This window comes from Aplosporella prunicola, assembly GCF_010093885.1.
Source record: "Aplosporella prunicola CBS 121167 unplaced genomic scaffold K452scaffold_16, whole genome shotgun sequence".
Lineage (NCBI taxonomy): Eukaryota > Fungi > Ascomycota > Dothideomycetes > Botryosphaeriales > Aplosporellaceae > Aplosporella > Aplosporella prunicola.
Window position 1 is genome coordinate 571,215 of NW_022983544.1, and position 13,612 is coordinate 584,826.

General features: G+C 60.7%; 5 protein-coding genes across 5 annotated transcripts in view; 1 reads left to right on the forward strand and 4 right to left on the reverse strand.

Annotated features, from left to right (window-relative positions):
- The window catches only part of K452DRAFT_327481 (uncharacterized protein), a gene marked incomplete at both ends in the record, with an annotated part of 1,547 nt that extends 608 nt beyond the window's left edge, over positions 1–939 (reverse strand). The window contains 3 exons of the mRNA XM_033544921.1: positions 11–163; positions 227–654; positions 725–939. Coding sequence (XP_033396386.1) covers positions 11–163; positions 227–654; positions 725–939 — 796 coding nt within the window. The remainder of the gene's footprint in view (positions 1–10; positions 164–226; positions 655–724) is intronic.
- Positions 940–2,004: 1,065 nt separating this feature from the next.
- Positions 2,005–3,269, reverse strand: K452DRAFT_230343 (uncharacterized protein; the record flags this gene model as incomplete). The annotated part of the gene is made up of 2 exons (XM_033537087.1): positions 2,005–3,079; positions 3,130–3,269. 2 exons carry the CDS (start codon positions 3,267–3,269, stop codon positions 2,005–2,007), a joined length of 1,215 nt encoding a protein of 404 aa, XP_033396387.1.
- Positions 3,270–3,497: 228 nt separating this feature from the next.
- K452DRAFT_351880 (uncharacterized protein) lies at positions 3,498–5,237 on the forward strand (the record flags this gene model as incomplete). The annotated part of the gene is made up of 1 exon (XM_033545746.1): positions 3,498–5,237. One exon carries the CDS (start codon positions 3,498–3,500, stop codon positions 5,235–5,237), a length of 1,740 nt encoding a protein of 579 aa, XP_033396388.1.
- A 1,103-nt stretch (positions 5,238–6,340) lies between these two features.
- K452DRAFT_230280 (uncharacterized protein) lies at positions 6,341–8,675 on the reverse strand (the record flags this gene model as incomplete). Its single annotated transcript, XM_033537084.1, has 2 exons — positions 6,341–8,236; positions 8,286–8,675. 2 exons carry the CDS (start codon positions 8,673–8,675, stop codon positions 6,341–6,343), a joined length of 2,286 nt encoding a protein of 761 aa, XP_033396389.1.
- A 2,545-nt stretch (positions 8,676–11,220) lies between these two features.
- K452DRAFT_309793 (uncharacterized protein) lies at positions 11,221–13,508 on the reverse strand (the record flags this gene model as incomplete). Its single annotated transcript, XM_033543271.1, has 2 exons — positions 11,221–13,017; positions 13,071–13,508. 2 exons carry the CDS (start codon positions 13,506–13,508, stop codon positions 11,221–11,223), a joined length of 2,235 nt encoding a protein of 744 aa, XP_033396390.1.
- Positions 13,509–13,612: the final 104 nt, after the last annotated feature.

The window sequence follows — 13,612 nt, forward strand, 5'->3', positions numbered from 1 at the left end:
GTGAACTTACCGCGGCACAGGTGGATGCCAATGTGCATGTCGGCGGGCGCCTTGGACACGCAGTCGTTGTACAGCTTGATGTACTTGTCGAGCAGCTCGTCGGTGCCGTACTTGTTCCTCTCATCGGCCTTCCAGCCGTCCAGCATCTTCTCGGAGCAGAAGTCTAACACACACAAATCAGCACTCTTAACGCAGCAGGACAGCCAAAAAGAAAAGGGAGACTCACAAGCAAGGTTCGGGTCGTCATACTGCACGTTCCGCAGCCCCGCCTTGTACAGAATATCCAACTCAGTCTGGTACGCCTTTGCGATATCGGCAAAGTACTCGTCGTCGCTGGCGTAGACGTCGGCGGGGTAGGCCTGGCCCTCGCGGTAGCGCAAGTGGTACCAGTTGGGCGCGGCGAGGGTGAGCTTGATCTCGCCCCAGCGCTCTTGCGGCAGCAGCGTCTTCAGGTACTCGACCTGGTCGACGTAGGTGCTCTTGCCCGTGTGCGCTATCTTGCCCGTGCAGATGACCGTCTCGCCCGGGATATGGTTCGTCTCGAGGAAGGCGGCCATGTCCGGCACGTACGTGCGGAACATGTCCAGCGACGGGTTCTGCACCTCCTTCATGCCGTCCAGGCCTGGGAAAAAGCTGCCCCAGAACATGTGCCGCCTGCATTGTAGGTTTTGTTAGCCATTGGCGGCTTCGGGTAGCGCGAGAGGGGGAGAATGAGTGTGTGTACCGGTACTCGCCGTCGCTGATGCCGCGGAAGCCCCATTCTTGCTGCTTCTTGACAATGTCGTTGATGGCGGCGTCCTCGGCGGGCTTGAGCTCCTCGGCCCTGGCCTCGCCCTTGTGCACGGCGGTGCGCTTGTCGAGCAGGTCCTGCGGGCGCAGCAGCGAGCCGAGGTGTTCGGCGCGGAAGGGAGGGTTGCGGTGGAGCTGGTGGGCGGACATGGTGGTGGCGGCGGAGAGATTGGGAAGTTAGAGGGGTGGGAGGGAATCTGCTGGACTATGTGAGCTTCTTCCAGCCCTCGACGACGGCGCCCAAGAGCTACCTATAAGTAGTTTTCAGCGCAGACCCCTCGCGCGGCGCTGGACGGCGAAGGGCCCAAAGGGCCCAGTGCGTTATGCCGGCGACATGATTGGTTGTGGTGGTCGTGGTGGTGGAGACGGCGGCACATTTCGACGGGCGACGTCAGGCCGGCGCGGAGCGTCCCCGCTGAGGGGCAGGGTGCAGGCCACGCGAACCTGCGCACTCCCCGCATCCGGCTGCCTTCTTTCGGAAACCCATGGGGAACATGCTTGCGCCGCCAAACGGATGTGCCTTGAATTGCTTCTGCTACACCTATCCCCCCTTGACGTTCGTCGCTGATCGTGCCCACGCGCCCGACCTCCCGTTGCATGCTGCTGCTGCTGCTGCCCCGCTCCTGACCCATTGATCCTCCTTTCCTTTCAGGGACCTCCCATGTTGCCTTCGCAATGCCCTTGCTTGTCGTGCCTCCGTGTCGTTTCTCTTGTCTGTTTTGCTCTTGACTTGCATACATTGACCTATTGGCATTAATCATCCTCTCTTATCGTGCCTTTGGATGATGGGGGTTCCCGTCGGCGGCCTCGGCAATAGGAAACCATGACTATTACGTAGATGGGGGTAATATGTGTTTAGTGAGCGTGTGATATGAGAATGTCGGTCATATAATAGTGGACTTCGCAGTAGTCATGCTTGTCCAGGACGACACGCGTTGGCTGAGGGGTCCATTTCCAGGTCTGATCCTCGTGTGCCAGCGCGTTCCCCGTAGTCCAGAAGGCCATCTGAGCCTCTCCATGATTTCGTTTTCGGGTTGCTCAAGCATACAGTCAGTCCTCAGCATTGTCCTCTTGCCTACAGCGCTTTTCAGCTATACGGCCCGACCGCTGAAGCAGAGTCAATGCTTGATGTACATGATCGGAAATGTTAAATCCGACATGTGATAGTGCCGGAAATACCAAATCCGAGCTTCGATACCGCAAAGATGCGACCGCTCAGACCTCCTTGAGTCTTTTCGCCGGGCGCCCAATGAGACTGTCATCCGGCAGCCCGCTCCTCTTAGTGCCCGGAAGACTGCCCGTGCGGATGTCGTTGTCGTCAGCCTTGACGGCGCGCCGTGGATATTCAATGGTCGAGCCTTCGAAGCAGTTCATGCTCGGCTTCTCGCCGTCCGCCAAGCCGACCCTAAAGTAGGGATGCTGCAGCGCCTGCTCGGCCGTCAACCGCTTCTGCGGATCGTACTCGAGCAGGCCGGCCAAGAGCGCAAAGCCCTCCTGGCCGGGCGTCTCTCCAGGCCTGTCCGGATACTGGTTGGTGCGCAAGCTGTGGTCGTACCAGTTGCGGAGGCCCATGGGGCGGTTGATGCGCGGGTTGCCGGCCGCCAGCGAAGGCAGCTGGTTGTACTCGGGCATGGAGCGCAGCAGCGGCCACTCGTCAGCCTTGGGCATGCCGAGGATCTCGACAATCTTCTGCATCTGGTTGCGCTGGAAGGGCGGTTGCTTTTTGTTGTCAAGTTTGGCTTCCTCGCCCTTGAAGATGGGCCGCAGCGCCAGCAGCTCGGCGAAGATGCACCCGACGGCCCACAGGTCCACGGCGGGCGTGTAGTGGCGGCTGCCGAGGAGCAGCTCGGGGGCGCGGTACCAGATGGTGACGACGACCTTGTCGCCGCTGTAGAGAGAGCCCAGCGGCTTGTAGAAGAGGCGGGCCAGGCCGAGGTCACCAATCTTGACGGCGCCCTTGGCCGTCACCATGATGTTAGCGGGCTTGAGGTCACGGTGCATGACCCAGTTCTTGTGCAGGTAGTGCAGGCCCTGGAGCAGCTGCCAGAGGATGGAGCGGATGCTGCGGGCGGGGATGGGCTGGCGCGGCGTCTGGGTGTGGTGGTGGACAATCTGCAGCAGGTCGTGCTCGGCATACTCGAAGACGATGAAGATGCACTTGTCCTCGAGGATGATTTCGACCGTGTGCACGACGTTGGGGTGCGAGAGCTCAGTGCACAGGGCCATTTCGCGGATGGCCGACTGCGAGATGCCCGTGTACTGGATCTCGCCCTCCTTGTCGGGCTTGAACCTGGCATGGCGCGTCAGGGAGGAGAGGCCTTGGACCACGCGGGCACGCACTTTTTGATGGCGAACAGGCCGGGCTGACCCGTCCGGCTCTGCGCCTTGAAGACGCGGCCATATGTGCCGCTGCTGATGAAGCCGAGGATCTTGTAGCGCTCCTGCACGCGCTTCTTGCTGGTGTAGCCGCCGCTCAGCATGGCGAGAGAGAGAGAGAGAGAGAGGGAGGGAGAAGAGTAAAAAAGAATTAAAGAATAAAAAGAGAGAAGAGAGAGAGAGCTGTCAGTAGCGATGGATGTTTGTCAGACAGTCAGCACGCCAGGATGCGCATGGAAGGTCCACCTGGCGCGCCGATCTCCAGCAAACTCACATCGCAACCCATCTCAACTACCCACCCAACTCCCCACCCACATCGCCCAAACACAACCATGGTGGACAAGCGCCCCTACCCCGACGGCGCCGACGCACAAGGCGACCCCAAACGCCCACGCTCCAACAACGCCTCGCCAGCTCCGCCCGGAGCAGCAGCAGCAGCAGCCAAGCCCGACATCTCCAAAGCCCTCGCCGAAGCCCGCGCGCGCGCCGCCGCAGCCAAAGCCAGATTCGCCGCCACCAAAAATGGCGGTTCTGCCTCGCCCTCGCCTGCGCCAGGCACGCCGCCGCCCGCCGCCGCAGGCATGACCCCCGCCGAGGCCGCCAGAGCCAAGATCGAAGCCATGAAGGCGCGCGTCGCGGCCGCAACCAAGAAGGCCGCTCCTGCCGCCGCGCCGACCCCGCCGCCGCCGTCGCAGTACGAGGAGGACACATCGTCGCGGGCGCGCGGCGGGCTGGGCATCGGCCTGCACCCCGCGCTCATGGCGGATGCTGGGGCCGGGGCGGGCGCGCGCGGAAAGCAGGCCATGCAGCCCAAGTTTGCGACGACCATGGCGAACCGCCGCACCGAGTCGCCGCTGCAGAAGACGGGGAAGGACAAGAGGCAGCTCGATCTGTCGGGGCCGAGCGTCGAGGAGCTGAAGAAGAACCCCTACTACGACCCCAGCATCGCCATTGCTCCGTCGGGCCGCGCGCGCCACTCGAAGCAGCTGGTCTTCAACCAGAAGGGCAAGTTCATCGCGCAGGCCAACGCCTTGCGCCGACAGGCCGCGCTCGAGCAGATGAAGAAGCGGATAGCGGACCAGGCGAAGAAGGTGGGCCTGGACGAGGACAACGAGAAGTCGTTCCTGGTGCCCGCGCCGCCGGACATTGAGTGGTGGGACGAGGGGCTGGTCGACGCCAAGCACTACAACGAGCTGGACAGCACCGCAAAGATCGACTCGGCCGACTCCATCATCACCCACTACGTGCAGCACCCCGTGCTCCTCGAGCCGCCGCAGGACAAGAACGCGCCCGCGCCCAAGCCCATGCCCCTCACCAAAACCGAGCAAGCGAAGCTGCGCCGCCAGCGCCGCATGGCCGACCACAAGGAGCAGCAAGCGAAGATCCGACTCGGGCTGGAACCGCCCCCGCCCCCCAAAGTCAAGAAGAGCAACCTGATGCGCGTGCTGGGCGAGCAAGCAGTCAAGGACCCGACGGCCGTCGAAGCGCGCGTGAACCGCGAGATCGCCGAGCGCGCCGCAAAGCACGAAGCAGACAACGCAGCGCGCAAGCTGACCAAAGACCAGCAGCACGAGAAGCTAGCCGCGCAGCAAGAAGGCGACGCCGCGCGGGGCTTGCACGTCTGCGTGTTCCGCATCGAGAACCTCTCGTTCGGCAAACACCGCTACCAAGTCGACATCAACGCGAAGCAAAACGCGCTGACGGGAATCACAATCCTGCACCCCAAGTTCAACCTCGTCATCGTCGAGGGCGGCGCCCACTCGATCCGCAACTACAAGAAACTGCTGCTGCAGCGCATGCGCTGGACCGAGAACGCCATGCCCACGTCTGTGCGCGAGGGCAACCGCGACGCCGACGCCGCGTGGCTGCAGGCGACGGACGAGTCGGGCGCCCTCAAGGATCTGAGCGCGAATCGCTGCACCCTGGTGTGGGAGGGCGAGGAGCGCCAGCGCGCGTTTCGCAAGTGGGGCTCGCGGGTCTGTGAGACGGATACCGAGGCCAAGGAGGCGCTGAGTAGGGCTAAGATGGAGAATATGTGGACGTTGGCCAAGACGGCTGTTGCGCTGGAGTAGGGGGGAGGGGGGAGTTGTGCTTGGCACTGGGGTTTTGGGTCATGAGTGATGGTGGTGGTGGGTGGTAAGGGACGGCAGAACACATGATGCCTGTATCAAGTATACATAGGTACCTAGGCGGAGCAGGCAGAGCCCGTCGACGTACGTCAAGGAGCTACGAAATACTTTAACAACCAGTACAGTAATGCTAGACACACCACCACGCCACCATGCCGTACCATCGAGCACGCCTGACTGTCCGTCCCGCCAACTAAACAGAAGAGAAGCTAGCTAGGTAATGGCCCTCAATCTGCATATACCTTACCCTAATGCCGCAATGCCGCAATGCTCACAAACCAAACAACCACACCAGGTAGGTACATGCCCTCTGCCTCATCTTTCTCTCTCATACCACACGCACGCACCTAACAAGCAACCAAGCAACCAAGCAGCCATCATATATTCATACACCAAAGAACACACACACACACACACACACACAAAGCCCGAAAAAATAAAATAGATAGAAAAGCGAGGGGGTATACCCATATCCCATATCCCATATCCAACGCAGCCCAGCCCAGCCCAACCCATCCCATGCCATCCCTATCATCCACTGTATCCAAACAACCTTCCAATCAAACCAACTCAACCAACAACCGCTAACCCCCACACTCTCATGCCATGCCCACTCAACCCAACCCAAACCAAACACAAACACAAAAAACGCCAATGCCCCCACCCATCCCCCACCTCCGTCCTCAACCCCCATCCCCAAGACCCAAACCCTAGATCCGACGCAGAACCCGATGTATATATCCATTTAACGCGTTGTTTTCCCCTATCCTGCCCTACTCATGCACTCACTCACACACCAAAAGGTGATGATGGTGGTGGTGGTGGTGGTGGTGATGGTGCAACTATATATGATGTGATGTGACTGATAATGACCCGAGCGCCTCGCTGCGAAACCCTGCTGCTGCTGCTGCTGCTGCTGCTGCTGATGATGATGATGATGATGATGATGCCGAAAAACCGAGAGAGAGAAGATGAACAAGCAAATGACCAAGCCGAGTTGGCTCTCGAAAAAACGAAATGGAACGAAAAAAAGAACACAACACGCACTACGACGCCGTCGTAGCCGTAGCCGCAGTCGTCGAAGCCGTAGCCGTCGTCGTCGTCGTCGTCGTCGTCGTCGTCGTCGTCGCCGCCGCCGCACCCGTCGGCGTAACACTCGCACTCGCGCTTCCACTAGCACTCCCCCCACTCTCCCCATCACTACACCCAAAACTCATGACCCGGACCTCGCAATCCTCGCCCGCAGAAACGAGCCGCGAGTCGCTGAGCCCTACGCAAGTGACCGGCCCCGCATGGCCCGTAAACGTGCGCTCGCAGCGCCCCGTCCGCGGATCCCACACCTTGACCATGCGGTCCTCGGCCCCGGACACCAGCCGCAGCGTGTCCGCCGCCACGGCCCACACGCCCTCGACGTGCCCGAAAAACGTGCGCAGCACGCGTCCCGACGCCACGCTCCAGAGCCGTATCGTCCCGTCCAGCGCGCCTGTTAGCATGTAGCGCGGTGGCTGCGGCCGCAGCGGCTGATCGGCGAAGAAGGCGCGTTCGTCTGACGAACTGCTGGTTGGCGGCGTCATTGGGCTGAAGTAGCGCAGCATGTCGGCCGTGCTGGCTGCGGGCGGCGCTGCGCCGTCGGCGTCCGTGTCCGACTCCTCGTCCGGCAGGTGGTCGTGGTCAGAGTGCATGTCGGGCTCGTCGTCGTCGAGCTCAAACTCCGGCGGCATCGGCAGCACTTGCTGCACCTGGCCTACGTGGCCTTTGTACACCTTCAGGCAGCGCTTCGTGTTGAGGTCCCAGAGGCGGACGGTGCAGTCGTCCGACGCCGAGAACACGGTGCGCGACGCCGAGTCGATCTTGACGGCATTGACCCAGTCGGTGTGGCCCTTGAGGTTGAACGTCGCCTTGTCGGGGAAGTCCCAGACCCGGATGTTGTGGTCCATGCTTCCCGTCGCCAGGACGTTGTTCGCCAGGTGCAGGGTGACGATGCCGCCGGTGTGGCCAGGGAAGGTGCGCAGGCACTGGCCCTTCTGCCAGTCCCAGAGCCTGATCTCCCGGTCGAGCGACCCGCTGAACAGCCGGCTTCCCTCAAATTGCAGGCAACGGACACCGGCGCGGTGACCGGTGAGCGTGCGGATCTCCTCGCCCGTCTCAATGTTCCAGATCTTGATCGTGGCGTCATAAGAACCAGTCGCGATAATTGAGTCGTCAAACTGCAAGCACATGATGCCGTTGGTGTGACCCTTGAGCACTTTGGTGGTGCAGCGACCGTACTTCCAATTGGTGCCCACCTTGAAGCGGTCTTTGTAAACGTCCTTCCAGGGCCTCTTGGTCCGGGGCTGGAAGTAATCCACGGCGCCATCTCCGTCTGCGCCGACGCCTTGCGTGCAGGGGCGCTTCGAGCTCCCCGCCGAAAGGTCGCTGGAGACGCGGCGCTTGAGGGTGCCGGGGCCAGCAGTGGTCTCGTGACTAGCGGTGTCTTGGGCGGGAAGAGGGGTGATGACCGGTGACCATTCGTTCAAGCCCCTCCCGGTGGCGCGCAGCTGCATCTGCCGCTTTTCCGTCCTCAACCGCTTGGCCTCGAGCAGAGGCAGGCCCCAGCCGCACTTGGTGCATTTCCTGTCAATGTGCTGTTCGCACATCTTGTGCCAGACCACGTCGTCGTCAGCCATCTGCCGCCATCGCCGGCTGACTTGCGCGGCCTTGCACAGCGACGTCGTGTCGAGGTAGCACAGAATCTTGAAGCCCAACTCGGGCGGGAGGGCAGAAATAAAGTCGATCTTGATTAGGTCGCGAACTGAAGCGGAGATGAAGGAAAGCTGAGGGAAGCAGCATTGCGCAAGAATGCCTTGGAGAATGAGGTTGCGGTGTTTGGACGGGGCGGCGGAGAAGAGCGACCATACGTGGGCGATGCCTTGCTGATCGGACTGTGAGAGGGAGCCAAGTTCCTGGCAAACGTTAGTAGGCGCATAGGGCTGCGCGGCGGGGACTGCGCACCATCTGCAGCTGCTCCATGGAGGGTTCGTTGGCCTGGCGCCGGCATTTGACGTCCGGGCGATGTCGGTAGCAGTACTTTGTGCTTGGCTGATCCATGCTCCCGGAGGGGTTGTATTGGTGGGGGATGTGCTGGGCCAAAAAGGGCTTTATGGTCTTGACGACCTGCTTGCTGGTCGAGGAAAGCGAGATGCCGTCGTCTTTGTCGTCGGAGTCTTGGGCGGGCGGATGTCTGCTGGTGCGCGGGCGGGAGTGGTGGTCGTGCTCGCACAGGCTGCTGTCGTCGGCCTCGTGGGGCAGCTTAGGGGGGTGACGCAGCGAGAGTCTTCGGTGACCCGGGCTACCGTGTGGGTTGTGCGGATCATGGAACAGCGATTGCGAATTGGACGCCATAATTGCAGAGTCGATGGAGGGAACGCGCCCTGGGCGATGTGCTGGCTGCAAGGGATAGGTATATGGCCGTCTCAGAAACGGGCCATGCGAGGGCGGCGTGTCGCTGTCGAGCTTGCGATGACGGATGGCGTGCGAGTGCGCGGTGGCTGCTGAGTGCGATTGGTCGAGTCGGGAGAGTCGCGGTCTCTTGCGGGATTGTGTGCTCAGGGGAGCCGTGGTACTACGGAAGGGGGGGATGGACGGTTGCGGCAGGGTTTATGAAGGCGTGTGGGCGTGTCGTGGTCGTCGTGCGATGGCGGTTGTATCTGGTGGCGCTATCGTCCTACGCAGATTGCGTGCTTTGGGTGGGCATCACGTGCGAAGCCGTAATCCGGGGCATCGGCCTTGGGGCCAGACTAAGGAGGTCAAAGTCCGCACCTTCCGCTGTCTTAGGAATGAACGTGCAAGTGACAATCTACACCTATGGTGGTGGTGGTGTTGATGATGTTGTTGTTGTTGTCAGCTACATGTAAGACTAGATGGCTGGGGCGACTTGCGGGGGAGAACTAAGGTATGCCGGATTACGATAGTAAGACTGTCATCATCATCCTCGTTGCTCATCATCCAGAGGCGCGAGCATGCCATCGGCCAGACCACAACGATGTGGTGCCATCATGGTATGAAAAGAAAAAAAGAAAAGTCCTAAGGGCCAGCTGTTGAATCACTTCAATCCACACCCTCCCTGGCTCTTCTGTGACCCTCTGCGTTGTCCCTGAGGGTCCAGTAGTCCAAACTCAACCCGTCACTCTCCGCCCCTATGTACTCGTACTCTACGCTCGCATGCCCCATTCCCGCTCCAAGGCTCCCACCCTCCCAGCCACTCCCGCAGTCGCAACCGCGCATCTCCCGCAGTGGACGGGCCGCTTATGTACACAGCACTGTGGTACTATTTACCAGCCAGCCAGCCAACTGAAGCTCTCACCCCCCTCGCACCAACAAGTCTTAGATAATCCAGCCTTGGCTCCGTTCCTGGCTAGGTAGGATCTGCCAACCAGCAACATGGCGGCGGTTTTGACACAGGACCGCACCGCATCGGCGATGTTCGTGCTCGTGCTCAAGTTCAACAAGGCGTGTGTGCGTGTGTGCGGTTTCGGAACCCCGACGTCTCAACAACCAGCAGGCTAGCACGCATTCGAAGCTTCCATGGCAGGCACGCAAACAAGCAAGCAAGCAACCCAGTCAATCAAGCGTAATTGTTGGGGCCCCATCCAGGGCGCCCATACGTACACACCAGCGTCGGACCCCAACACGCAGCCACTCACACGCCGCGACGCGCGTGCCATTATAGGCCGCAGTGTGCAATAGAGTGCAAAGCAAAGCGCAAAGCAAATACAATACCTACCTAGGCACGAACCACCTACTAACCAACGGCAGGCAGGCACAAACTGCTCGTGCGCACCGGCAGGAGATCCATCCGGCACCCACGATTGCTTGCACCAAGGCGCCGCCCCTCCCCCCTGGTCCCTGGTCCCTAGTGCGTGGTCCCTGGGATCCTGCCAGTGCCAGTGCCAGTGCTTGGGCCCTTGCAACCTAGCTACATAACCTAACCTACTCCATGACATGCCGCGGTGCCGCTCCCGACCCGGACCGGTCCATGTACCCCTGTCGCTCGCTGTGCCTTGCCGCCCTGCCGCCCTGCCGCTCCAGGTCCTCCTCCGCATCCGCATCTGCTTTCCAGAACGGACCAGAACGGCCTTGCAGCAGCGCCCGCGCCCACCACCCTACGAACTGCCTCTCCTGCACCGTGAATCATCGCCACCTATTGTACATAGCTGCTCTGCACAAGCAAGCAAGCAAGCAAGCAAGCACGGCCGGCCAGCCACGCGACCTTCTCCTTTCCCTTTCCTTCTTCTCGTCCTTCCTCCTGTTGCTCGTGACATGATGCCTGATTCGGTTGGTATATAGTAATAATTTGTTAATATTTGGTATGTATTTGGTATCTGATATTGGTCTTGGTTATAGTAATAATTCATCCATCCGTTTCCTACACTTGACCCTCCCCTCCGTGAACAAAAGAAAATAGGTACTGAGATGGCGACGGACGAGCCCGCATAATAAAACAAAATATCTAAAAAAGCAACCAGGCGACAGAGACATTAGGGTATCTTACAAAGCCGCAAGCAAGCAAACAGAAAAGAAAAATCAACATGCATGCCGGGAAGGAGGCAGACGAGGAGGGATCTTTCGGGCCGCGGCAGCGACGAGGCGCTGGATGCAGCCTCGCCTCCCCTACCCTCATTCCCTCCCGCCTGCACATCCATCCCGCCCGCTCTATCCCGTCCGGGTCTCGTCCGTCGCCCTTGCGCCTTGCCTCGCCTCGCAGCAAAGGCGGCACATATAACTCCGTCAAGTTTAAGTCGATGCAATAGATACGTAAAAAGGCACGCAGGTACCTGGCACACCGGTAGCTGTGGGGATTGCCTCGAGCCCCCTTAGGGCTCCCGACAGCGGACAGCGGACCGGTGATTCCGCACGCGCCAAGCCCGCCCGCGCCCGACCGGCCCGTTCAGAGCGCGTTGACCGCGCACTGCGCGCCGCCGGCGACGGGCTCCCTGACCGGAATCGCGGGCATGTCGGCAGCCGCAAGCTCGTAGTTGTACGCTTCCGGGCTCTCGTGCCGCCGTGGCGTCTCGTACGGCGTTTGCCACGCGTCTGGTCCGCTCGAATCTTCGTCCTGGAGCGGGCTGGGGCCCTTGTCTGCGCTGCGCACGCGTCCGCGCTCCTCATCTTCGTCTTCGCCTTCCTTCTCTTCCTCTTCTTCGCCGCTCTCGACACTGAAATGGCTCTTGCGCACATCGTTGGGCGCATCGTATTCGCACCGCAGCAGCTGATCGGGGCTCGGCGTCGGGTACGCTGTCGCGCCCCTGACGCGGGTGTTGTTCCCGACGAAGATGCGTAGGTCGTCCATTTCAGCCTGCAGCGTTTGCACTTGCGCCTCGAGATCTTTGCGCGCAGAGCGTTCCTGGTAGAGCAGTGTGTACAGCGTCGTGAGGCGGTCAGTGTTGCCCAGTGTCATGGGCGTACCAGGCCCAGCGTAAATCCCAGTAGTCGCGGTGGCGGTGGCAACCATGGTTGGAGCGCTGGACATGGTTGTCATGCTCGGAGAGTTGACGAGGTTGGGCATGGAGGTCTTGCGGGAGGATTGGCGTAGAGGACATGGCGGTTCGTTGTATGGATAGGGGAAAGTGAAAGGCGGTGTCTTGTCCGTCTTCCCTCTGCTTTTGAAAGCTGGGTAGGATGTGGGCGGGTATGCGGGCGACGAGGATGCGGAAACGGGTTCAGAGGCCTGGACCGTCGTAGCCTCAGTAAAAGGAGCCGACGGACGGCGGAGAGAGGGCTGCGAGCGGACAGAGGAGTGCGCAGAACCGGTGCGATCAGGAGATGGATCGCGTCGTCCCTTGGGCGCCTTTTCAAGAATGACGGATTGGCGGATGTTGTTGCCGTTCAACAGGCGGCGGAGCGACTGGTCAAAGTAGCGCATGTTGCTTTCGAGGCGCTCCATACGCTCATCCAGCGTGATGAGTGGCGGTTCGACCGGCTCGCCAGCAGCTTCAAGCGCTGCAGGACTGTCGGCTCCACCCGTAAAAGGCCCAAAAACAAATCCCTGGGACTCCCCTTCGCGTGGGGAGGGATGGCGTCTCCTCGCTGTCACCGTCTCGTTGCTGTGATCGCGACTGCGCGCCATGGTTTCCGCTGCGCCCTCCTCTTCACCATTCAATAATTGTTCAGTCACGGAGTGGTGGAGGAAAGGATCGTGCGGATCGTGCGGATCAGGGTCTTCTTGTGTATCTCCGCTTTGCCGCCAAAAAGTGCCTTCCACACTCGCTCTCAACGAGGATGCCCGCTCCTGCGCTCTTCTCAACTCCTCCAGTGCGCCAGCACTTCTTGATCGACGATTGGATTTTCTGCGCGGTTGCTGGTGCATGCTTGTTACGGCAACACCGATTTCGTTTTCGTGCACTAGGCTTTGGTCATCCGTGGCCGTTACCCGCGTTCCGGTCTCGCTCCATATGGCGGACATCGAAGCGACGTCATTTGCTGAGAAAATCAAGCTGGGCAGCGTAGCGCGCCGTCGGTGAGCCAGCGCCGGGCGGTTAAACATGATATATTCGTGATCGGCACCATCGTCTTGCGGCGGTGCATTGACATTCATTGGGAACGGGAGGTGCGAGCCCAGGGGATCGCGGGGCCGAATTGTTTGTACAGGGAAGGAAAGCTCGTTCGAGTGGGAGGATTTGGGGGTTTCGGACTTGGGCGGAGTCAAGGGTCTCTGCGGCGATGACCTGTCTACCACCACAGGTTCCTATATCGCGTTAGCCGTTGCGCCGGTCAGACAGTCGCTTTTGGGGGCATTACGCTGTGGTGGTGCTCATGCGGCGTTGGCAAGATGCTGCTCGTGTCATCTCTACTGCTCTTCTTGCTGAAAATCTTCTTCAGCGTGGCTCTGAGCGAGCCGCGCTTTTGGCGCTTGCTCGGTCTCGAGGCCAATGAGGTGCCGACGGGCTTGTGGTTGTGGTAGTCGGGGCGGTTCGACTCGGCCAAAGCGGTGGAGGAGCGCTTGTGACGGATGGGCTTAGCATCTTCCTCGTCGATTTCGGGCAGCTCGGGAGTTCTGCTCGTGGCGAAGCCGGTGTCCTCGGTAGGCGTGGCGTGGCGCTTGGAGGCGGGACGGTCGGCGGAGTCGGCGACGGGCAGCGGGCCGCTGATCCTCAAGCGGCCGCGACGGATGGCTTCAGCCTTCCAGGGCGAGCGCTGGACGGTACCTGGGTTGGTGTCGTGGAGCGGGGTCGCCATGGTCGGTGAGTAAGCGGGATATATTTTCTTTCTTAGATGCGCGTCGTCGTCATGGGGCAGCGGGATTCTTCAAGCTACTAGCATCACGGAAGCAGCAAACTGGA